We start from the raw sequence: 24,423 nt of genomic DNA, 5'->3' as shown, positions 1-24,423 counted from the left end.
AGCCAATCCTTACTGAGGTATTATTCTTTTATCATCTATAATATTCCTCAACTTGAAATGTTTTAAACATTTTTTCTCACCCCTGCCCTGTAGTACTTTGCTAAAATGGCTTGGAATAATGGCTTTGCCCCTATGGGTCTATGAAGAATTGGGGAAGTAATGACAGGGGTGGTGCAGGGTAAGGGTGGGAAAGAAGAAGGGACATGGAAAGGAAGGACCAGAACATGATCTCAGAAAACTCGTGGGGGCCGGCCCGGTGGCTCAGGCGGTTAGAGCTCCATGCTCCTAACTCCGAAGGCTGCCGGTTCAATACCCACGTGGGCCAGTGGCCTCTCAACCACAAGGTTGCCAGTTCAACTCCTCAAGTCCCGCAAGGGATGGTGGGCTCCGCCCCCTGCAACTAAGATTGAAAGGACAACAACTTGACTTGGGAGAAAGTCCTGGAAGTACACACTGTTCCCCAATAAAGTCCTGTTCCCCTTCCCCAATAAAATCTTTAAAAAAAAAAAAAAGAAAAAGAAAAACTTGTGAAAGGTTCAGTGTATGATTAACTAACTGAATGCATAAAGGAGAAGACTACTGTTCTACCTAGAAGGTTTTCATTTTAAGAATTTGGAAGAAAAGATTAATTCCTTTGACCCAGTTTATTTAAAGTATCTTCCCCAGCCATAAATAGGAATCCATTGGCGCTGATTGAAAAAAACAAAATCCATACTATTTTAGATACACTCAGTCCATTTAATATCCCTTGCTCTCTTATCTTAGCCCCTGTCCACCAGGGGAAGGGGTGTTTGGGTAGGAAGGTAATATTCAACTTCTGCAGCCTCACAATTTAAGGAAAAGGGATTGTTATGGAAAGTTTAGAAATGCTTTTTAAAATATTCTAGATTCTGAAACTCACCCAAAAATGTCACATTTTTGAGTATCAGTCATACCAGTAGCAGGGCAGAGAGCCCATTGAATGTAGGATTCTACAGGCTGAACATTTTCTTTTAGAAATTTGTTGCTATTGGTTATAATGAAGGACACCGTCGGAGGACTCATGTGGAGTCAGTGGCTATCAAAAATGAACGAAACGCGTTGGAAGAATTGACCGTGGCAGAAAGGCAGTAGTCAGGCTTGCACGGTGAGGCTGCTGGTGCCCCCAGGCCGTGCCCGCGTCCAGCAGGGGCGCAGCCACACAGTTAGCTTGTGTCCTGCCTTCCCTGACCAGACGCGGGGCCTCTGGGGGCAGCATGTGGGTGCACGTGGCACCTGAGCCCTGACTGTACCACTTACGGACTCATGAATTTGGACAACTCACGGTCCTCATTAAAGGGAAAGTAAGGATAACACCAGAGCTGCAAGGGAGTTTTATGAGGATTAAATAACCTCAAATATATAAAAGTGATGTAAGCTATAAACCCCATAAAACTTTATCAGTTACTACAGCTACAAGAAATATGTGTTAGAATTTACTTACAAGACAGCTTGATTGGTGCTTTTTGCCTTTTAGTGTAATTCATTGTTGTGTACTGGGGGGGAGGGGAGCCAAAATATGAATACAAGTGGACACTGTGGTCAACGCTGCTCAAGCAGTAGTTCGCCATCATCAGAAGTGTCTGGACACTTATGGGAACCACTCTGAGCACCTCTTGTAATTACAGAAGTCATATGTGACTTGTATTTACCTTTTGTTATTGGTATATATTGAGTATTGCAATTTTAATACAGTTTTCCTTTCTTAAAATGCGTATTCATATTTTTGGCACCCTTTGTATAAAACACATTTATTCGTTCAAATTGGTGATCAGTTTTATATAGTTCCACCTCAATGCAGTGCTAAATCATTGTGCAAACATTTCAAACCAATGCCTCTTGAAACAATCATTCATGATAGTTTCTTCAGAACTTTAAATTGAGTGCTGTACTCCCTTTGGGAGTACAATGACAACATCCTAATTTACTTTTAATTAGTAGCTAATTTGCTTTAAAATGTATGTTACTGATCTACCTAGTCCGGACTTGTCCAGAGCCCTGGACACACAGCGCATCTCCCTTCTGTGGAGCATAAGGAGGTCACAGAACCACAGCCGCTCTGAGCAAACGCTCACGGGCATGGGCCACCATAGCTCCAGCGCCCTCTGTGACAGCTCCACTCAGGGGCCGCTGTCTCCCAGCCTCCACAGAGCGGGGCTGAAATCCCTGCTTAGAAAAGACAGTGCCCCAAATTCCATAAACAATAACAGCTGTTCCATATGACAGACATATGCAAGTGATGAAAATGTTTCACTCACCAGCAGCCTCGATTACAAAGATCTAGGAATAAACTCTAACACTTTAAGACGTGTTACTTTGCGGGGGGGAACTTGGGGGACAACAGGGATGGATGAAGAAGACAGGGTGAAAGTAATTAAGGCAAAAAGGAAAGGGCAGAGAGGCTGCATTTTACTAAAGGAAAAATGGATCTATATTCCTTCCTTCTTGGTAGAAACCGTCCTCTCACTAAACAGCCCAACTGAGAGTTGACTGATAGTCAATACCCAGAGGGAAACGAGCCCCTCCAGTTCTCACCCACGTTGTAACTCCTGGGTGTCACACACCCTTGGTTTCTATCAGCAGATGCTGACTTTACAGAAGAAAGCAGGTCACTGGCCTGGCTGCTGAGACGTAATGCGTTATGTTTCTGACTGTCGCTGATTCACTGTGTAATTCTGTGCAAATCAGAAGGAGTCCACGTGTCCGGCGTGGAGGCTGTCATCCTTCATCTGGGGGCCGGTTTAGTTGCAATTTTGTTTGTTTTCACCTACTTCTTGAGCAGAATCAAGGCTTCCTAGAATAAATATCTAATTTGTATCTGTGGCTAAAGGTAGTTCCGCTCCTCACTAGTTTGGGGACGAATATGGAAGGTGTACAGGCTGAAGCAGAGCCTAAGAGAGCCACGGGCTCAGAGAACACTCTGCGTTCTCCTTCACACGCCAGGGAAGTTTATTTTAAAGTTAGCTTGTTTGCTAGTCACAAGCTTGACCTGACCTGGGGAGAGTCTTCTTAGAAAGGTTTGCAGAGGGTTACAGAGTGCATAGATGGAGAGTGTGACTGGCGCTGAAGACACCCACAGTCACCTCTGAACATGAACTCAAAGTGTACATTCTAATGACACATTTGATTCTATTATTTTCACAAATCAAAAAGTACAGATTTCAAGTTATTTCACAAATCAGATGATCAAATGAAAAAACATAAGAGCACTTAGTAAATTATTATATACATATTTTTAAAAAGAAGTGCTACTTAAAAATAATTTACATGACACAATTTAGCAAAGAGTAAACGAAATCAGTACCAATAAACCAGAAAATGTGGAAAACTCATGAAAGGCCCAGAGAAGTAAAAACAGAACATACCTTTCATCAGATTTAGAAATTAGGTATATTCATGCTTTTTAAAATGTACATAAAGCAACTTTATACTGCACGTAAACAGTTTTGAGAAATCCAAAACATTTTATTTTATAAATATACACTCTGTAACTGGAGGCAGTATTTGGGCAACATAGAAAAACCCTGTAGAATGCGCTGCTGCCATCCGTCTGGGAGGCAGCATTCCCAGTGGACTGAACAAGGCATAAGGCATGGCAGTGCTTTGTACAGTGTACAGAGAGTTGTCTGAACACCAACAATAGACTCAGTGAGCAGGCAGCATGGCTGTCGTGGACTGTTTTCTACTCAGAGGCTGGAAATGATGGAGAGAAGTGCGGCTTTCGATCGTCTTGGAGAAATAGTAAAGCCATACCATTTTAAGTAAAAATGGATGATTTTATTATATAAAATGATGGTTGGCAGAATACAGGAAAATTACTTCTTTTATCTTTACATATTTACTTTAAGTACCAAGCAAAATACAATAATTAGCAGAACTCATTACAAACTACTAAAAGGTATTCATTTGGTGAAATTATTCAAGTTACAAAATGTTAAGTAAATAAATGCACTTCAAAATGCATGAAGTGTAACCCAAGTATGAAAATAGTGATCTTTACTTAACGATTCCTTTAACAAAAACTAACCAACAAAAACTAACCAACAAACAAGGAACACAAGAAAAATTTGTCCAGTTAGAAAAGAATAAATCAAATGTATTGTTCATTGGGATTATTACAGTAAAATCATTTTTAAAAACCCAGAAGAACTAAACAAGTAATTAGGGTTCAAAAAAGAATAAGAATATTCCAATAGTTTACTTTTTTTCCTACCAATAATAGAAGGAAGGATTTGGAGGCCCATTACGATCTGTGGACCCAGGTGCCTCGCAGATCGTCTACGCTGAGGTCATCTTGGTGGGACTTAACGTTAGATATACGAACTTCACTGTTATTCAAAGGGGAGAAAACTTATGGATTCTGAAGGAAAGGAAACAATTACACCTGAAGTAGGAGAAAAACCGTAAGCATTAAAATTATCAAACGCAAGCTCCAGCATAAGACTAGAACAACCTGCTTCCAAAGAATTCTTTTGCACTGTAGTTAATCAGGGCAAAGGTTTTACCCTAAGGGAAAGGCAAGCTGCGGTCTCTGATAAGGTGGAGTCTGTCTAGCCCAAAATGAGAAGCCTACCAGAAAACCTGCATTCCTATCTGTAACCTCAGTCGTAAAGAAAGTACTCATCGTTCAATTCACAATTAAACTATTAAAAGTAGACGGTGACAAACGAATACATATGTCATACGAATCATGCCAAATTTCTGAGTGCTGCCCTCACAAGTGCTATTAATAAATCCACCCAGTCCTGCTTGCTTACACAGGAAGAACTGAGAGGCCTAATTTCACATTTCAGTATTCCTTCCTGAGTCTTATCAGAGAAAAACAAGTACCGAAAACAAATCTACTGCATAATAGGGGAAGTAACACAAACTGGGCATTACGTGAACATCACGTTTAGTTTTAAAGCTGAAAACTGGGGACAAGTACGTATGTACATCAATGGAATTATAAACATGATTTTAAAGCTTGTTTTTTTAAAAAGGCGTTTTGATCAGATAAGGCCACCTGAGTGACATCTTCAATGATGGTAAGCCCACAATTTTAAAGGAATAACATTTTTATGACAAAGCCTAATGAATATAAAAGAAAAAGTGTATTTTAATAAAATGCTTCAGTAAGATTGCAGTGGGCAGCCCTTCGCTGAACGGTACAGAATGAGAACCGGAGTTGTAACTGGAGCCACCACCCACCACATCCCTTCCCTTTTGCACGCATGACACAGTGGAAATAAAAGGCATCTTAAGAGCACTTGAGTCCCACCAGGTAGGATTGAAGCATATGGACAGGTATGAATAGCCCTGCGACAATTATATTCAACAGAAGTTAATGTCTGTTTCCTCACTAGTAAGGAAAAGGGAAGCAGAGTGGTCCTACTTAGAACAATAAAACCAAACCAAAGCACTGTTGATCCTTCCTAGAAAGACGAGGAAAGCAAAGGACGCCCAATGGTATCCATTTAAAACTGCATACTTTTCCACATCTTTATAAGTAGGAAAGATGCACACAACTATTCATGGACTTTATAAAGCACTAAGCAGAAAAATATTTGGGTTATTCCTCTGTTCAGAAGTGTCCAGAAAGGAAACGACAAGGAAACGCTAAAGTGCAGACCTACAGGCCATTACGGGCATGATGAGGGACGAAGGGTTGCCCCCAAACTGCATCCATATCTGCACTCAACATGTCCAGAAAATGATTCTTGCTTGAAAAACTGTGCAATTTAAAACCAGTCAGTTGTTGGTGTTTGTGCCGCCGGACAAGCAGACATGCCTCTGCCCACGCTGGCGGGGTTCCCGCCCCTGAGCTCTTGCCCCTCACACGGTGTTGACCCCTCCTGCAGACAGCGCCAGGGTCCGCTTGCTGTGGAGAGAAGCACCGCAGGCGTCTGCCTGGCTGCCCTTGGCCAGCGAGGTTTTCAGTTCTGTTTCGCAGGCGGCGATGGCTGCGTTCAGCTCCACCTGGGCTCGGTGAACCACATAGAACATGAGGCCTATGCTGATGATGACCTGGGAGGGACACGAACGCCACATTACTGCTGACACAGAACGAGGAGACAGACCGGGAGACGTGTGGCTTGGCAGTGTTTCAGCAAGATGGTCTCAGTATGCTCAGGTAAGTTTTCTAAACGGTGTACACAGTTGTCATTTATTCTTTCCTCGGCTGATTCTACTGGGAGTGTGGGGCCAGGACGTACAGGTAACCAACCAGTGCACGGTGTAGGCATACCTCCCCTTTTGTCCACATAAGGGACGTGTGTGTGACAAACATCAGACTCGGCTCTGGGTACTAAAAAGCTTCCTTCAAGGACTAAACAAGGTCTACAGGAGAGGAAATGCCACTCAGCAGGGACGGCACTGGGCAGGACGGGCCGGTGAGGTGCCGGGAGCCCCGTGGGCCTGCTTCCCGTCCTGCCGCAGGACGCTGTGGTCCCTCTGCTCTGGCAGCCTGCACACCAGTGATCACAAGGCCTCAGCATCTCCCCCTTCTAAGTGGAGCTTATTCCAAGGGCCATGAGGAAATCAGCTCTTTAGAGTCTGCAGCAAATACTCTCAGTGCAACAGGGCAGAGCAGGTGTGTGTGAGTCCCTACAGGTTTCCAAAGGCTGCTGGGACCGTAAGTGACCCTAAAATAGGCCTTATATTAAGCCTAGCCGTAACTTTAAGTTTTGTGGGACAAGTACCCTAAATCCACGTGTTGAGGGTGGTGGGGGAAGGGATCAGGCCGAGCGTGTCCTGGGGGTGAGGTAGGTGGGAGGGGAGTTTGGAACTTGGTCAGGGAGCACCTTTAAGTAATACAATTCTAAGCAAATTAGATATTATAAAGGTGAGCCTTTGAATCTTGTGTCTGTTCTCTAGCATACTGGCTCTCTTAGAAAAGCAAGATATACTTGTTTTTCACCCTAAATTTGATGCTTATCCAGGGTAGTGACACCACCAGAGATGGGCAAAGGGTTGGCACTGATTGGGAGAGGGTGTGGCAGAAGCGCTGAGTTCCGCTTCAGACAGGCTGGGTCTCGGTACGCGTCAGCTCCAGGAGTAGGTCCGAGCTGCGGGAAGAAGGGGGTGCCAACACAGACACACGGGAGAGCAGGTACCATGGTGACGGATTTGTCAAGAAGAAAAGTTTTTCAGAGGGAGACTAGGAAGCGTAGGCTAGAATCTGGCGGGGCACTGAATGAGGGGTGAGAAGAGGAACAGATTCTAGTCAATGAGCCGGGCACATGGGAAAGGAAATCCAGACAGTGATACCGCAGAAGCTACGGGGAAGAGGTGTCTTCGTAACGAACGCACGTCAGCAGTCTGCCTGTGACAGCTCAGTTGTTGACAGCTTGAGGGGAGGATGTGGCAAGGCCCAGAAAGTAGGCTGCGACCAGTGGAAAGCTGCCTGGACTCCAAGCTGGGGGCATGGGGGGGTGGCGGCTACGGCCACATAGGGTTGTCCCCAGGTGTCCTTCTGGGCCCTGGAGCCTGGCACTTGGTTCTCTCTCCTCAGCACGGCCCGCTTTCAGAGCCCAGTGATACAAGACTTTTAAGTTTCCCCCAAAACCAAAGAAGCAAACACAGTGAGGACAGCCTTACACAGAAAGACAGGCTCCTCTGCAGCGTGACCTGGAAAGCTGAGTGAGCAAGTCAAGGGAGGGTTAGGGGGTCTTCGATGGAAATTGAGGGGTTTCCACAGAAGACATCTGATGCGTCTGTTAACAAAGAAGAGACTGTGGAGAACAGAGAGAGAGGTAGAGGAAGGAGTGAGAATTGTGAGGTGCATAAAGTGAGTCTGAAGAAGTCATGAGGAAGATGGGCAGTGAGAGGAAGGACAAGGGGACGGAGACGAGGAGGCCAAGTTGAGACCAGCTGCAGGCTGCTCTTGGATGGAATTGTGTCGCCAATGTGTTTGGCCGTATGACTCCGTCAGAGGAGTGGGCGTGTGGCAGTGGATGGACCCCGGACTGGGGCTCTGGCTGGGGGACAGGAAGTACAGGGCACAGAGGGTCACTGAACAGACAGCCCGTGGGAGCTAAGCCGGACTCTGTACAGGCAGTGGCTGTGCCTGCTCTGAAGTCTGTGTGGTGGAGTTTAATTTTATGGACCCTGGATTCTCTTTAGCGGCTGTAACAGAGGCAAATCCATGGCTAGTTCCTAGCAAATAAAGGAGCGTCGTGAAGACCCTCACTCTGCCACTTTTCGCCTAAGCTCCACCTTTCTCCTTTGCCAACCTTCCCTCTCTTCATTCCTCCATGTCTTCAGGGAGCCAAATGAAGTCCTTCCTGAAACAAATTAAGCTACAAGCCACATCAGTAGAGCAAATCAAGGCAAACTATGTCTTCACTTTTATTCGTGGTGGTGTGGGTAGATTTTCCCTCAACGCCTGGGTTAAGAAATACTTGCCTTTTCCCTGTTTTGTGTCCTAATCTTAAATCTGCCCACTCATGCGAAGAGTTAAGAAATCGGGGCGGGGGGGGGGGGGGGGGGGGGGGGGGGAGACAAACGCCGGAACTACTTTGTTTTGTCATAACTGCAGTGATTATAGCTGAGTGATTTACTGAGATGCATAGAAATAGAAAGTATCACATAGTGGAAATCTTCTGAAAACTACGAATAATGAGGAATTCTAACTACTCAAACATAATGTAAGGAAAAGAAGGATGTTTCAAATGGAGTATTCATTTCAGGAAACTAGTAAAACATAAAATATGCTTAAATGTATACTGAAAAGCTGTGACTGCTATGTACACCAGTATTACTGAATCTCTCAGGATGGCTACAAATTATGTCTTAGATATAATGCATAGAAAGCTTAATATGTGATTAGCATACTACATTAATAAAACAAACCAACTATAATAAAAACCCTAAACCTACATTCAGTTTACCTAAAACAACTTGTCGTTCTGAAGAAAAACAGAGTAAAGACAAAAAAACTGACCCCTCCTGAATATCAAAAGTCTTACAAAGTTTTTCTTGACAGGCCCTTTTATTGGCAGGCTTTATTTATAGTTCACTATAAATTTCCTGGGCTTACTGTTGACTAAGCTTGTACTGCAGAAGCACAGAGAGATGACTCTGATTTATTTATCACAGCATTTTTAATACAACATAGTACCTCAAAAACTTGAGAATAATGCCACCAACAGAAAATTTGTACCATGATACCATATACTCACTCACAGTATAAATTAAAACTAACAAGTAAGGGGCCGGTGAGTGAGGCCGGTGGTCTCGTTTGTACTGTCCGCTCAGGGGCCTGCAGTCTCCTGCTGCGAGCATGGTCTCTAGAGACAGCTGCCTTGGTGCCAGCCCTGGCCCTGCCCTGCAGCTGTGACTCCAGACAAAGTTCTGTCCGCTGGGTGCTGGTAAAAGAGTTCTGGGGATCAGAGCTGGGAATCTGCACTTGGAGCACATGCCATTCCCCATGGTGTCAATATTTCCGACGTGATCAACTGCAAGCTACCGATGGAACATCACTGAGGGAAGAGTTGGGAAGAGACGTCCCCAGGGGGCTCGAGATAATAAAGTATACGCCTCCTAGGGCTTTGGTAGGGATTAAATGGGCTTAAAGATGAGGCACGTAAAGACTCAGTAAAGGTTAGCTTTCATCATCATCTTCCTAAATCATCAGAACTTAAGGTAAATCTCAGAAATAAAATGTATCACAACTAAGGAACTACATGTTTGACCCTTCCTGTGTGCAATTTAAAGGCACTGAAGAAATCTGCCCACATAGCAGGGCTTTCCTCTTTCATCAGCTGCTTATATGGCATTGTATGTACCTCAAGCTGCATGATAATTTGCATGGTAATAATAATCCATTATACATATCTTATTTAGATTTGTATTGGAATACTTTACTTTTCATAAAGCAATACTTTCTAAAAAAAAAAATTGTTCTACATCAAATTGTACCAGATAAAACTTTAGATTGCCAGTGTAATATTCTAAAAAATATCAGTGGAAGAATTCAATAATTTGAAGATAAACTAAGATAAAAACCCAACCCCACCAAATCTCACTAAAATTATGTTTAGAAACACAGTATTATAACAATTCACACTAACTCAACATAGAGTATTTGATTTACTGATCACTGTGAAAATAATCACTGCAGAAAAGAATCTGATTTTTGTCACTTCCTTTAAGAGAATTTTCAGTGTCAATTCAGTTCTCTTCACTTTCATATATCCACACAATTAAAAATGTAAATGTTGTCAAAATATGACGTATAAGTCAAAGAACAAGAAAAGATAAAAAGGAAAAAAAATCCTCTTATTTTCAATAAAATCTGTTAGGTTTAAATCATGCAAACATCATGCAAAAAGAAAAAAAACAAAGACAACCCTTGGCCTTAAACTCACCTGTAAACAAAACACGAAATAGCCACTGACACTCTGCTCTGCAATGACATCCTCCATTGTCCGCAGGGTGGTGCCCAAGTAAGAATTCAGAAGCTGGGTGGGAAGCAACCCCACGGAAGATGCCATCAGGTAGCTGGGCAGGGAGAGCTCTGTCATCTGGAAGAGCAGACAAGGGACGATTCGTCAGCAAGAATTTCCATCGCACAAAAAACTGTGTGCGAGTCTTGGTAGCGGTTTTTCCTGGGGAGAAGAGGGAGCTAAAATGCTTTACAAAGCACCTGATTTGAAGAAATGATTATAAAGGCAATGCATGTAGAATGCAGAAGGTTTAGAATGAAGTTTAAAATTGTTTTGATACTCTATTCTGCCATTGTTAGGTAATATTTGTGACTGTTTATTTTTGTAAATAAAATGTGCACACACACGGATCACTTTGTGAAAAGTCCTCTGAGTCCTCATGCCATTAAATATTCTTCTTGAGCAAACAGCTGGCACTGTGGCCACCAGGCTTTGTAACCCTGGAATGTTCTGGGGCCAAGAATCCGGTCTCCTCCTCCTCCTCCTCTTAACGTCAGATTTTCCTCTGTAAAATGAGACTAACCGGCACCCCATGTGGTGGTGGTTACCATCACAAGTATTTGTACAACATCTAGCAGATGTCTAGCACGTGACCGACACTCAAAACAGGTAGAAATTCTCCATATTTTGCAGTTACTCTTCCACTGTGTGGGTGCAGCACAATTTAACCTGCTGTGGTGTGTGTGGTGTACATGTGATTGTTTCCTTTCCTGCCATTGTAAATTAAAACCCGTGAGGAAAGCCTCTGTATGCCAGCTTGCACAGGAGGCATTACTACTGTACTCCCAAGGCCCAGCGCCTCGTGGGCATGCCCATGAGTGGCCGCTCCCCAGCGCCTGGGCTGCACCTAGCGCTCACTTCCAGCGAACAGTCTTCAGCAGACCTTGTGACCTTTCCAGACTAGGTCACAAAAATCAGGACAGTGTCTGTCCCTCGCACGCTGGCAGCAGCCCTGTGCAGAGGCCCATGGGGCAAGAGCTGGTGTCCTCAGACAGCAGCCACCAAGGACCAGAGGCCTACAGGAAGTGACCATCCCCCTCCCCCCCATGACTGCGGTGAGAAGCATCCAGGCCCCCAGCTACGCTGCCAGGAGGTGGTAGAGCTCACAGCTTCACCACTGGCTTTAGAGCGATCTAAAGTGACTAATAAGCATGTGTTTCCACTGCTTTAGGATAAACCACTGGGAGTGAAATTATTGGGTCAGTGAAACTGTTCCCAAAAAGTCCACAGCGATTTACACACCTATCAGTAAGTAATGCGTAAGTGTCCATTTCATCACACGCTTATCAACTTTTAGTATGAAATTCCAATCTTTCTTAGTTTGATAGGGGGAAAAATATTTCATCATTGTTTAATTTGTACCGTTTTAACTTAGTAATACTGATACTAGTTTTAAATAAACATTTTTCTATTTGTATTTTGTTATAGCTTTATTTGTTCACGTTTGCACATTTTTTATTGGAATGTTAAGTGTTTTTCTTATTTATGCATAAGAGTTCTTTATATAGTAAGGGCAACTTTTTCTCTATTATATGTGGCAAATATTTTCCTCTATAATGTTCCTTTTAATTTTGTTTCACATAAAATTTTCTAAATTTTTATGTAATCAAATATTAATCTTTTCTGATTTTTCCATTGCTTTTATCTTTAGAAAGTATTTTTAGATCCCATTGTTAATGTTTACCTGTATTTCTTTTCTGATTGTATTTTCCTTTTTAACATTTAACACTTATTTCTAGAATTTATTTCTAGATTAAAGAATATGATATAGCCTTATTCCTTCCCTTCCCCAAGAACCCGTTTTCTTAGCATTACTTATGGAATAATTAATAACTTCTTTGGTGACTTACGTTTTACTTTATTATAAATGAAATAATTGTATATAAAAGGATCTATTTGGGGCTCTAATACTGTCCACTGATGTCTTAAATCTTACATTGAAACCAAATCATCAGTTAATATTTGATAAAGACTATCAGTTAATATTTGATAAGGAATTTACCATTCTTCAACCCCCTTCATTACTCTTTTTAAAATTGCCACAACTATTCTTGCCTATGTATTCTTACAGATAAATTTTAAGATCACTCTGTCATTCAAAAAGAAAAAAAATAGTCAATTTTATATTGGAGTAAAGGCAAATTTATGAATTAATCTGGATAGAAATGAAATCTCCAGAATATTCAGTATTCTTATCCAAAAATGTTTCTGTAATTTCTCAAAATCTTTTACACCTCTTACTAAAGTTTGGTAGTTTTATTCTCATATCGTGCATCTTACTCATTTATTTCTAAGCATTTTATATTGTGGTGGTTGCTACTGCTGTTAATTTTGAGAATAACTTTTCCAAGTCCCCATCTCATTATTACTAGTATATAAGAAAGCCAGCAGCCACTGTACTAACCTTTTCTTTCTTTTCTGTTTTGCCTTAAAGAATAAACAGGGATTAAAATTAGCTGCAGGAATAGGGGCCAAAGGTGGTCTTGTGGAAGAGGTATTTGAAGTGGACTCTGGGAGCTATAATAAACATGGGTTTGGCAGGCGCAGACGGGTGGTGAGGAAGGGAAGGCGTTCTAGGAAGAGAATGGACGAGGACAGTGGGCGAGGGCAGGCTATGCTAGCGAAGTTGTCAAATAAAGATGGACAACTCCTTGGGGCGTCTGTGTACACTCAGCAGGCAAGCACTGGGGAGTCCAGCCAAGGGAGGGCGTAGCGGGGGCGAACTTTTAGGAAGGTTCCTGTCAGTTTGGAGAACTTCCTTTAGAATAAACATGTCAAATCAAATAAGTACATAGGACAAAAATCAATCTTATAAAAATTATTATATTGCAGTTATTAATAAAGCATTGTATGTACTGAAAGTCATTTTAAAATAAATATCTAAGTTACAAAATGTCAGAATGCAAAGAATGAGTCTACAGTCTTTAAATGTAATGAAATTTCTCTAAATAATTAAAAATATCTTCTTTATAGAGTTATGACAAACTATAGGTTTATAATTTTTACTCAAAAAAAATTTATCAAATGCCTTCTATACATAAGGCCCAGGTCTAAGCAGAGGTAAAGCTACAAAGACAGAAAACCGTAGCGGCCGGTGTGGTCACTAAGTCACTTTGTAGTGTATTTACCGACTATAATGTTTATTACACTCAGGAAAATGTCACAAAAATCATAACAGTTACAATGGATGAAAGAAAAGCACATGCACTGACAATTGCAAAGACTAGAGAAACACTAAAATGTTAGCGATTGTTTTCTTCTTTGTACTTGTTATACTTTTCAGAGTTTGTATAATGGACACTTATTTTGTAGACAGAAAAAAGAAATACTGTTAAAATAAGTTTTAATAAGACCTCTCTGTTTTTAAAGAAATTTTTGTTTTTGTTTTTTAATCTAGGAACGTATAATAAGACATACTGTGTATGTTACTAGGATACAATAGGCTAGATATATAAATTTGTGACTTTTCAGCCTGTATAGGCACATAGAAACCACAGAAGCTGATGAGAGGAACTGATTAACTGAAGAAGCACAAAGACAGGAAAAGAGTTTCGAGGAGTCCGACCAGCTGTACTCACTGGTCCCATGAGGTCTCAGGATGTGGGCTGAGGTAGCATCACATTAACTTGGTCAACATTTCTGACCCTTCAGAGTTACTCCAAGCTCCTTCAAAACAAAGACTGTGTCTATCTTTCCATTCCTTCTGAACTGACCACTGGCTGCACATCAGTCTACTAATAGTAAGAAATGATCAGGAGCTACCCTTGTACAGTAAGTATCACGACCCACCCTCATAGACCCAGAATCTATGATTGGATCTGTAACAGAATAATAATTTCTGAAGATGACAAAACATTTTTATAAAACATACTATCACCAAACTTTTGAAGTAAAAGGTAGTGGTAAATTGCTGCTCAGAACATTTGTCTTTTTAAAAGCACACTGAGACCTTACCTAACCTCTCATTTTACAAAGAAGATTGCAGGCCAGGTCATTAAAAAGAGTCCATGAAGCTACGGCTTCATTTCACCATATTCATCTTACAGTCACTAGCCAGTCAGAAACATATTTAATTGTAATAACTTCAGTTCAATTGTGAACTAAATAAGAGTAACTTATGCTCTTCTTGATTACTCAATGCAAGCTCTAGGAAAATTCATTACAGTTGTAACTGCTTCAAGTCTGTCTTTAACTTGCCACCCTTATGTTAGTATATTGGTATCAGTGTCCTACCCTCCCTAAACAAACCAACAGAAATCTTTTTGTTGCTGCAGCAAACCTACTGTGGGCTCATAGAAACAGCCATAGTATTTAGCAGTTTGGTTACATAAGATTCTTTAAAATAGTCCCACTGAGAAGTGAGCAGTTGCTGGGTGAGGCCTTGCACTCGTAAATGTACTCATTTCTATTTTTTTTGCATTTTGCTCACAGACCCATATATTGCTTTTGTTCTTCAACAAAAGAATTTTGTTAAGTAGGTAAATAAGATGCATGTGGAGTTTATTGCTCCAGTTGCAGAGCCTGTTTCTTCCAGTGACTATTGAAGCAAACTTTTTCTGTAAAGTGCCAGGTGGGGAGTATTTCAGGCTTTGCAGGCCGTAGGGTCTGTTGCAGCCACTCAGCTCTGCCATTTCAGCTTAAAAGGAGCCACAGACAGTACAGACATGAGTAAGCGTGTCTGTATTCCACACTATTTACGGATGATGAAATTTGAATTTCATACAATTCTCACATGCACGAAATGTTATTCTTTTGTTTTTTCCAATCACTGAAAGATGGAAAACAAATTTTTAGTGTATGTGTTGCACAAAATCAGATGACAGGCCTGGCCCGAGGGCCACAGTTGGCCCCACCGACCCTGCTCTGCCGACGCCTCACTTGCCTGCACCTGCGCGGAACCGCGTCTTCCACCACGTCCGGTGCGCGGCGGGGACAGGCCTGCGTGGGACCTAGCTCCTCACGACCCGCTGGACCGGGTAAGCCCGCGTATTAGCCATGTGCTCCGGGCTTGCTCCATGCTGCCTCGACTGCCTTAGCCGTTAGAGGAGGATTAGGGTTGGTGAGCATTCAGTGAGCCACGTGTGGCGCTGGATGCAGGCCTGGCTCAGCGAGTGCGCTACCAATACTTGGGAAGGAGAATCTGAGTGGCACTGCCCTCGTTTGGGAATGGAGAGAAGTAGCAAAGTGAACACACTATATACTTTATCACAGCAGGTATTAAACACATTTACAGCAGAAAATATGGCTCAAAAGAACTATAAATAGCTCAAGCTGTCACAGCAAATGTTAGAACCAGGTGTGATTTCCAGGGTGCGTGTCTGCCCTCTCTGGAACTCTGCTCAGTCACCAATGCCGTCGTGAAAGGGAATCACGTATGAAATTCTCTGCAAACTGGAATACGGTATATACACAACATACGAATAAGAGGATCTTTCATGCTATGGTTTATATTTTTATTTCAAATGTATTTTAAGTTTCAAAGATTTCACAGTAATTGGAACAAAATTTCCCATATGGATTTAAGAGAGAGAACTTACCAGAGTCTTGACTTTTTAAGTTTTTCTACAACCAAAGTGAAAAGAGAATGAGTTTTAGAATCTCCTGTGGAATAAGGACAACAAAATCAAACCCCTTTGGAAGTTGCAAATACCAATGTGCTAACTGTTATTCATAACAACCAAGTATCATGTAATATTTTTGAATTAAAGGTAACATTTCCCAGGAGGTAATTTTAAGCTGTAGAAGTCCAGGTGTCTACAAGGGGACAGCTTAGAGTAGACTTTACAAGATTATTTTTATGCTTACTAAATACAGAATGGGATGTCATTCTTGTGAATGTTTTCAGTTTCTAACTTTACCAACAGTGTCCTTCTAGAGGCTTTAGTGTTTTAGGGTTCCATTTCCTCCTATACCTGCATCAACAGTCCTTTTTTACTGAACCAGTTTCTTTTTCCAGCAACTGACAACATTAGAAGTATCCGGTCTACCTCTGTGAGTCTGAGGATTAAACAAGCTAATGCATCAGAGGGACGTAGTCACTGTGGGATGGTGTGCGGCAGCCGGAAAGCTGTCAGGGTTTGGAGTCACCTTGAGGGGAGTGCCAAGGTCGGGTCTGCATTTTAGAAAGATCTTGTAAACAGAGGACAGACTGGAAAACCTTGGCCCAGAGGCAGGGAGACAAGGTGGGGGCGGAAATGCCTCAACCAGGTTAGTGGGAATGGCCCTGACTGAAGCGTTCAGGATTGAGCCAACGAGTAGGTGTGGGGACGAGAGAGAGGTAGCCAAGTGCCAGCGTCATGAAGACTGCTGCCAAATACTCTTCTCCCCTTCATGGCACAAGCATCACCCCTTGGAACTTAGCTGTGGCCATGTAACTAGTCCAGGAAGTAAAAGTGGAAGCTTATTCACATGTCACAGTAACCAAGGGAAAGAAGGTGGCTCTGTCAGCCTGGATCCTGGAGCACAATGGCAAAGCCTCAGAGACGCCTCACCCCTTCCCTTCCCAAAACCAAGGTGATTGTGGACCTGTATCAGGCAGGTAAACAAACCTTTGCTTTTTAACCCGGAGATTTGGGAGTTGTTACTGTAGCGTAATTTGGCTTATCCTGACTGACACGCTAGAAATGCTGATCTTAGATATGTTCTTCCAGAGAATAGTCTTTAGAAACACACGCAAACTACAAGTCTAGAAATCTATCTTAACAGGCAGTTAATACCTACAGATACAAGATGACATCAGAAAGTTGGGGGGGGGGGGAGCTTTAACTATTTCCCAGCAGAAACAATGGGTGCATTTTATAAAAGAGGAACAAAAGTAATGTACTTGGGAAATTAATATTTCTATGATGTAAGAATTGCTATTATAAAGATTATATATTAATACTTTTTTTCTATTTAAAGAGTTTCAAAAGTGGACTGTCAGCTTGCTTATCCTTTTCTAGAACACATGGGGCAAGGACATTATGGTTAAGAACCAATAAGAAGCCCGGGACCCTGTTTCCTTCGACAGATATTCACGTTTTACAATCACCTCCTGCCTTTAATAGGTGAACGCCACTACCTCCACCACTAAAAACAATAGCTAACAATTAGTGCTGGCTGTGTTGCCAGGCGAAATACTAACGCCTTCACTGCAGTAGCTCATTTAGCCCTCATCATTCAGCACGGACGAAGCAACCGCTGCATGTTTCCAAAGCCCGTGCCTCCCATGACTACTGTGCTCCACTTCCTCTTTGAAGTAAGCCCAGATACCTTTCGTTAATCATGGGCATTGAGAAAATCAGTTTTAACTGAAATAGGGGCGGGGGGTGGAAGGGTAATTTAAAATACAGGAAGGGAAGAAGAGAACAAGAGAAATAAGCTTGGAAAGAGGGCAGTTGGGGGCACCCAGATGAGTATGGGAGCAGAGTGGGGAGGTGGAACGAAAATGGAAGGCAGAAGGGAAAAGTCACACTGAAACAAACATCAGCCTAAACTAGGCTCTTTCCACTCACATACCTTGGGTGAATTCAGTAAAAAGTTTGGGTTGAAAGAGTTTCTAAGCAAATAGTTCAGAATAACAGAAATGAACAAGATGTGATAGACTGTGTCCAACGGCTTCACAACCCACCCTGCTTACGGCTGAGTAAGAATTTCAGAGAACGACACACCTCATCAGCCCACCCTGGGTTTCAAACCTCAGCTCTGCCACTTGGACAACTGAGCCTCCATTTCTTCCTCAGTAAACTTGTGCCAGTAATACCTATTTCAAGAGACCATTTTCCGTTTTCCTTCATTCCTTCTTTTTTCTTGACCCACAATGCCAAATTGAGAGTTGTCCCTGGTCCCCTAGTTTCGACTACATAATTACCGAAATTTCCAAGTACAAAGTACTTCTTATTCACCTATTTATATGTTAAAGAGACATTATCAAAAAAACCTTATTTTTAATTAATAAATATAGGAGTCCTTATCATATACCCCACACTACACTAGATACTAAATATACAATGAAGAAATAGAGCCATGGGTTGAGAACTTATCGTCTGACTGTGGTGCAAAGTCTGACTCTACCATGTATTTGTTACCTACGTGATCCTGGGTAATAACAACAGTAATGATGACTAAAGCCGACAGTGTGAAGGTTTGTTAAGCCAGCCCCTGTGGCATGTATTTACCTGAGTGATCTTCTCAATAATCCTATGAAATAGGTATCACTACTTTCCCCATTTTACAAATAAGAACCTGAAACACAGAAAGCATAAGCAACCCGACCAAGGTCAGCAGTCTAAGCAGCAGCCTGTGCTCCTCACTATTAGACGGTATTCTCCGTACATGCAGAACCACCTTCTGCAGTGCTCGTTTCGAGGTTAGACCTGGTCTGGAAAGAACCTAGGAGAGTAGGCACACAGTAGGTGGACAAGAAAAGGTATAAGGATACAAGCTATACTGAAGAACAAAGCAAACTAAAGGAATGAAACTAGTCAAGTCCTTAGTCCCAACCCTCTTTCAAAGTCTTAAGGCGCTTGATGGATTATTACCCAAGCTTGGGTCAAAGTTCATGTTTATAATTCATACCATAGGAGGCTGTGAGAAGGGAAACATTTAAGGCTAAGACCATAACACGACCATAAACACTCAACTTTGTCTCTACTGATAACCCCTTCCCTATTTGCATGCCTCCACCAAACCTCTCTCCAGTCATTGATGCTGGTTAGAATCAACACACGATTTGCCAAAGGTATTTCAAAAGAAAAGAATGAAAAAACAACAAAACTTAATTTCATCACAAAGAGGTACGCAGTTCAGAATTATTAATACAAAACAAGAAAGTTTCTAGAAACTAAAAATGATTTACTTTTGAAACAAAACAATGTGTCAGAACCACTAACATAATATAAAATGCAAGCAGTCCTGTGGTTTTGAATGCTGTCTTCTAAAACTTCCAGTTTTCTTTAAGTCTAGCTGAAGGGTTGAGTTCCTAAAAATCTCTACATGGACTCTGTAGAATGATTTACTTTGGGGAACTCAGTAATCTAGTTCAACCCCTTCACCTTGGAAAAGAGGAAGGCAAGGGCAGGTAGGATTAGTAATTTGTTCCAAAGTCACTCAGTTAAGTTTCTAAAGATGGATTCCTTTCTTCCAATCAGATGGTCTCCTCATTTGCAGTCTTTCCATTCCTCCATCAACTGCATGAAGATCCAGACTAGCTATATAAGTACAACAGATAACATAAGAATGCAGGGGCAGAAGAGCCTAGAGGTGTGTATAAAGGAAAAATATATGCTGACTGGGCACAAGGTTATCTGTCCTATTTTGTGTTATTCACTACCCAGTTATTTCAGAATGAAGTTCCTTCAAAGAAAGATAAACAGGAGGATTCTCCCCCCCTTTACACTGCATTAAAGCAAATTATTTGCGAAGAAAAGGCCTATTACAATTAGGAAACTCCAAAATACGGAGTCTACAGATACTATTGGCCCCACTGTTTACGCAAACACTCCCTTCGGGCCCATGTCATTAAAAACAAGTCAAAATCCTGGCAGAGAAAGCTAGGAATGTGAAGCCTTTCCTGCCAACCCTACTAGAGACCTAAGATGACAGATGGACAGTTTCCACTCATAGTGAAAAGGACTGTTCATTTTCAATCAAACTCATAGGCCACAAAGAGGTCACCCATTGATGGCCCAACTTAGATTAGCTTTATTTGTATGAGATTTCTCAGGCTGCGACGGAAAGAACTATAATTCCCGTTGACTTGTCACTTCTCTGCCGGCACTGACCGGATGGAGCGCCCTCCCAGGGCCGTCCCAAGACCGCTGAGAAACAGACCGGGAGAGGTAAGGGCCGGTGGGACACCACTCACCGAGAACACTGCGTTCTGAAGCCCGAAAGGAATGGGGGTCAGTCTGGCCAGCGCGACCACTTTGAGGCCTCCTGCTCCCTCCACGACGCGGATGACGGCGCTCAGCCTCTCGCTGCCCTGGATCCGGGCGGCCACCCGCGCGGCCAGTAGCCGCCTGCAGACCACGTGGGCGACGCCGGTGCCGAGCAGGACGCCCGCCACCATCAGCCCCATGCCCAGCACGAAGCCGTACAGGTAGCCGGCGGCCACGTTGAGCACGATGTAGCCCCAGCCGCAGGGGAACGAGACGACGACGAAGCCCACGACGAAGAGCAGGACGCCCAACAGCGGGTCCAGGTCCTCGGCCCAGAGCAGCAGGTGCTGCAGGGTGCGGCGGGCCAGCGCCAGGGAAGCCAGGCACAGCGCGGCCAGCACGCACACCAGCGCCAGGCTCCGGCACCAGCAGGGGCCGCCGAGGCAGCCGCAGCGCCCGCGCCTCACCTCGGCCACACCGCCCACCGCGCCGCCGCCCCCGGGGCCGCCCGCCGAGGCCGCGCCCTCAGCCGGCAGCTCCGAGGCCGCGGGCGGGCCCGGGCGCCCCGCACCGGCGCCGAGCGGGGAGGCGGCCCGCCGGGGATCCGCGCGCCCGCCCGCGGCAGGGCCCGGCAACGCGGCGTCGGCGCGGCCCGGGGACGGGGCTGCAGAAGCTCCACAGGCCTCGGCCCGCGCGGCCCTCAGCCGGCCTGCCCCTCCGCTGCGGCGTCCGTCAGGCGGCAACCTTTCATGGCGACCCGTGCGCCGGGCCTCGACCCCGCGTGTCCGCCCAAGGGCAGGGGAGGCACCGAAAGGGCGAACACCCGGCGGCCGAGAACCGTCCGGCGGACGGACTGTCCCGCCGAGAGTGAGAAACTCCGGACCTTCAGCGGCCGAGCCCGCCCCTTTCCGGCCAGAGGGCGGGGCTTCGGCGCGCGGGGCGGAGACACTCTGGCCCCGCCCTCGTAACGCACGGCCCGCCCCCTCGTGACGCAGAGCGCTACAGGGCCGCGGGGCGGAGAGTCGGGTGGCGCGCGGCCGTCTCCTCAGGTGGGCGCGCGCTCCTGCCTCAGCCCTGCTGGGGGCGCACGCTGCTCGGACTCTGGCCTCGCCCCTCTGGCGGTCTCTGCGGAGCTCCGTCCCGAGCTGGCCGCAGCCCCCTTGGCGACACTCGGTGTGCTATGGGGAGGTTTGCTAGTCGCTCCCCTCCTCAGGTGGCGACGTCTCCGCGCGCGGCTCAGGTACGAGGCCCGCCACGGGCGGAATCCCTTCCGCCCCCCGAGGGCCTTACCGAGTGGCACAGCCTTGGGCGAGGGGCGTCTCGGAAGGGTTCGCCCTGTCAGACGTTTCCTCCGACTGGAGGGATTCTTCTCCTCTCGTCTCTTTACGGTTCCCGTCCCCAGGTCCTCCTCCTGGAAATGGCCGAGCCTCTCGCCCAAGCCCGTAGTTGTGCGCCGCCCGCGGACACGTCCCGTGGGGTCTCTGCGGCGCCTCAGGGCTGCGAGGACGCTCACGGGACCGTGCTGCGGGGCAGGTGGGACCCCGACCGGCCGAGGTGTTACCCGCTCAGGCTCGGGGTTACTTTTAGGGACCGCACAGCTCTGCCTCACGGAGCTGTAGCCAGAGGCCCGCCGTCCACCGGAGTCCGTCAGGAACGGCAGCGAGCACCCCCCACACCTGCTCGTCGCGAGCTGCTCCCCCCGGGGCCACCTGCCCAGCGCCCTTTGGGGTGGGGCAGAGCAGGTGCCGGCCCGCCCCGCAGACCGCCTCCTCCAGCAGCTCCCTGTGACACCTCCCCACACCACACACGACTCGGGCTTTCCGCCCACTCGGCTGTCTGCGCAGCGGTGGTCACGTTTGTCCAGCGTGCTGAAATGTGTTCTTCATAACTGCCTCCCTCTTGAGACTGAATTTCTGCAAGGGGGGCCCTTAAAGTAAGAAGCAGAAATGCTCTGTACATGTTTGTTGGATGAGTAACTGACCACAGCTTATGGGGGAGGTTATGCAGGCAGGAAAACCAGACAGGAGGCTCACAGAATGGTCTCAGCAAGAATCCATGAGGGGCCGAAATAGGGTCAAGGTCATGGAATGAGGGAGATGGAGATAGAGAAAAAGCATCTGTAGGCGTGGCGACTGAGGGGAGTTGGGAGACAAGGAGGAGGCAAAGCTAGCACCTGGGTTTCTCATTCCAGGTAGTGGAGGGATGATGGGGCCACTGACCAAATGAAAGGATGCAGACAGTTTGTGGGAAAGATGCAGAGTTCCGTCTGCGTATGTGAACTTGAAATATCTGGTACAGTTCACTTGTGGCATTCCAGTAGGTGAGAACGTGGGTAAGAAGTGGAAATGGGTCATCTCTCCTGGGAATTTTGACATTGGCATATAGGCAGCAGTTAAAACCATGGTTAGGGGTGAGTGAGTGGTGGTGGGTGTGCCACATTACTTCCTATCCTCTTTCAGGCATGTGGTTAGGACTTGGTAGGATTGTATTTCCTGGCCTCCTTGTGGTTGGGATGAGCTACATGACTGCCCCTGAATTGTGAGCATAACATTTAATTGCTGATGCAAGACCTTCCAGAACTCTTTATGTCTTTGCCGTGGCGATCAGCGATGTTCCAGACTGTATATACCCTATCAGTCTTGGCCTTGGAGGGAGGATGATACAGAATGGAGTCCCATCACCTCATGATGAATATTTAGTGAGTGAGAAGTAAACCTTGGTTGTTTTAACCAACTGAGATTTGAGGGTTTTATTTGTTACCAGGGCAGATCTTTGTCACTTCCTATTGATGTGAATGAGAAGAGAAGAACGAAATCTTGGGGCTACCAGTGGGCTTGTTAGACTATTTTGCATCCAAGAAAGACCCAAAGAGCAACCACCTTAATTAAAAAGGTGGAAGCAGTTTTTTTTTTTAAATAGACATCTGAGTAGCTATTATGAATCGAGGTGCCTCTAAAGAGAAGCTGTTCTCTTATTTCTTTCCCATTGTAGCTCCGTAGTTCTGTTTCTTTGATCTGTTGTCACATTATGGACTGCTACTTCATTTTTTTATTCTCTAATCCACATTTCAGAGGAGGACAATTCAGTTGCAAGGGCCCTTTACTCTAAGCCATGTCTGGGCTCCCAACCAGCCTATAGGTGGACCACTCTCATGTCAGGTGCTTATCCTGATCCAAACAGTGCCCCCACCCCGCCCATGCAAAACACCACCTAGCTCTCCTGAACAAGGAAGCTCCGGTGAGGGCAGTGCAAATTGTACTGGGACCTTCCCATTCTTGTCCCTCTGCAATTTATTTGTCACAGAATTGTGAAAGTTATATTTTACAAATGGAAATAGATATGTCTTAACCTACAAATACTCCAACCTCCTACCCCCAGCCTAAAACATTTCTGTCACTTTAGCAAAAGCACCCACCCACTTGCGTGACCTGCAAAGCCCTTTATGATCTAGCCTTTGTCTACATTCCCTCATCTACCACCCTACCTCCAGCCACACTGTTGTGTGTCTCCCTTGGATGAGTCACACTGGTTTCCACCTCATGATGTTTGCACTCTGCCCTTCTGATCTCTTAAAGACTCTTTTCCCAGACACTTCTAAGCGAAGGCTTCCTTAATAACCTGAGCTAGTTGTGAATCTCACCAGTTTCCTGAAGGTTCTTTTGTCCAGCTTTAGTTGTGATGGGAAATGCTATACACATATCCAGTCTTGATCTGCTGTCATTGGCTTTCCAGGCGTGCCCATCCTTTCCAAGTACACTTCTCCTCTGTCACTGCTCTTCACTACATGTCTGGCCTAGAAGAAGTGGTCTTCACGGAGGTGACAGGTAAGGACTAGTGGAAAAAGGGAACTCACCCACTCATACGAGCTAAGTCATTATTTAGCCAATTATGGAAACTTACAGGCCAGCTCTGCAGATGTAACTTCCATTTCAGAGTTGCCAAAAGATTTGTGTTTCCAATTTCAAGCAGTTTCAATTCTGTAGAAAATAGTGTCTCAGGGTTCAGTTAGAAAACTGATGTTTATTCATAATAGTGGATGCAAGTGCCAATTCTCGCAGTATCATCCTGTGACTGGACAAGTTGGTGTGCACAGAAAGTGCTGCTGAGTCTCGCCACTGTGT

General features: G+C 44.8%; 2 protein-coding genes across 4 annotated transcripts in view; one reads left to right on the top strand and one right to left on the bottom strand.

The window, feature by feature from the left end:
* Window positions 1-4,322: 4,322 nt before the first annotated feature.
* TMEM64 (transmembrane protein 64) lies at window positions 4,323-24,163 on the bottom strand. The gene is made up of 5 exons (XM_033126930.1): window positions 24,156-24,163; window positions 21,690-22,023; window positions 20,290-21,480; window positions 10,368-10,523; window positions 4,323-6,024 (listed from the first exon to the last, which is right to left on the bottom strand). The coding sequence occupies exons 1-5, from the start codon at window positions 24,161-24,163 to the stop codon at window positions 5,833-5,835; spliced, it is 1,881 nt and encodes a 626-aa protein (XP_032982821.1). The 3' UTR covers window positions 4,323-5,832.
* Window positions 21,290-24,423, top strand: part of NECAB1 (N-terminal EF-hand calcium binding protein 1) — a 121,538-nt gene continuing 118,404 nt past the window's right edge. Inside the window, exons 1-2 of one of the 3 annotated variants that reach the window (XM_033125773.1) lie at window positions 21,290-21,542; window positions 24,035-24,126. The gene's annotated coding sequence lies outside the window, so the exon portion shown is untranslated. Of the gene's footprint in view, window positions 21,543-21,647; window positions 22,236-24,034; window positions 24,127-24,423 lie in introns of those variants that run through there. The other 2 variants (XM_033125775.1, XM_033125774.1) reach the window with 2 other exon arrangements.

The sequence above is a fragment of the Rhinolophus ferrumequinum genome, chromosome 14 (genome assembly GCF_004115265.2).
Source record: "Rhinolophus ferrumequinum isolate MPI-CBG mRhiFer1 chromosome 14, mRhiFer1_v1.p, whole genome shotgun sequence".
In the NCBI taxonomy this organism is placed as follows: Eukaryota; Metazoa; Chordata; class Mammalia; order Chiroptera; family Rhinolophidae; genus Rhinolophus; species Rhinolophus ferrumequinum.
Note: the sequence above shows the minus strand (reverse complement) of the source record. Positions and strands in the feature narration are given on the sequence as shown.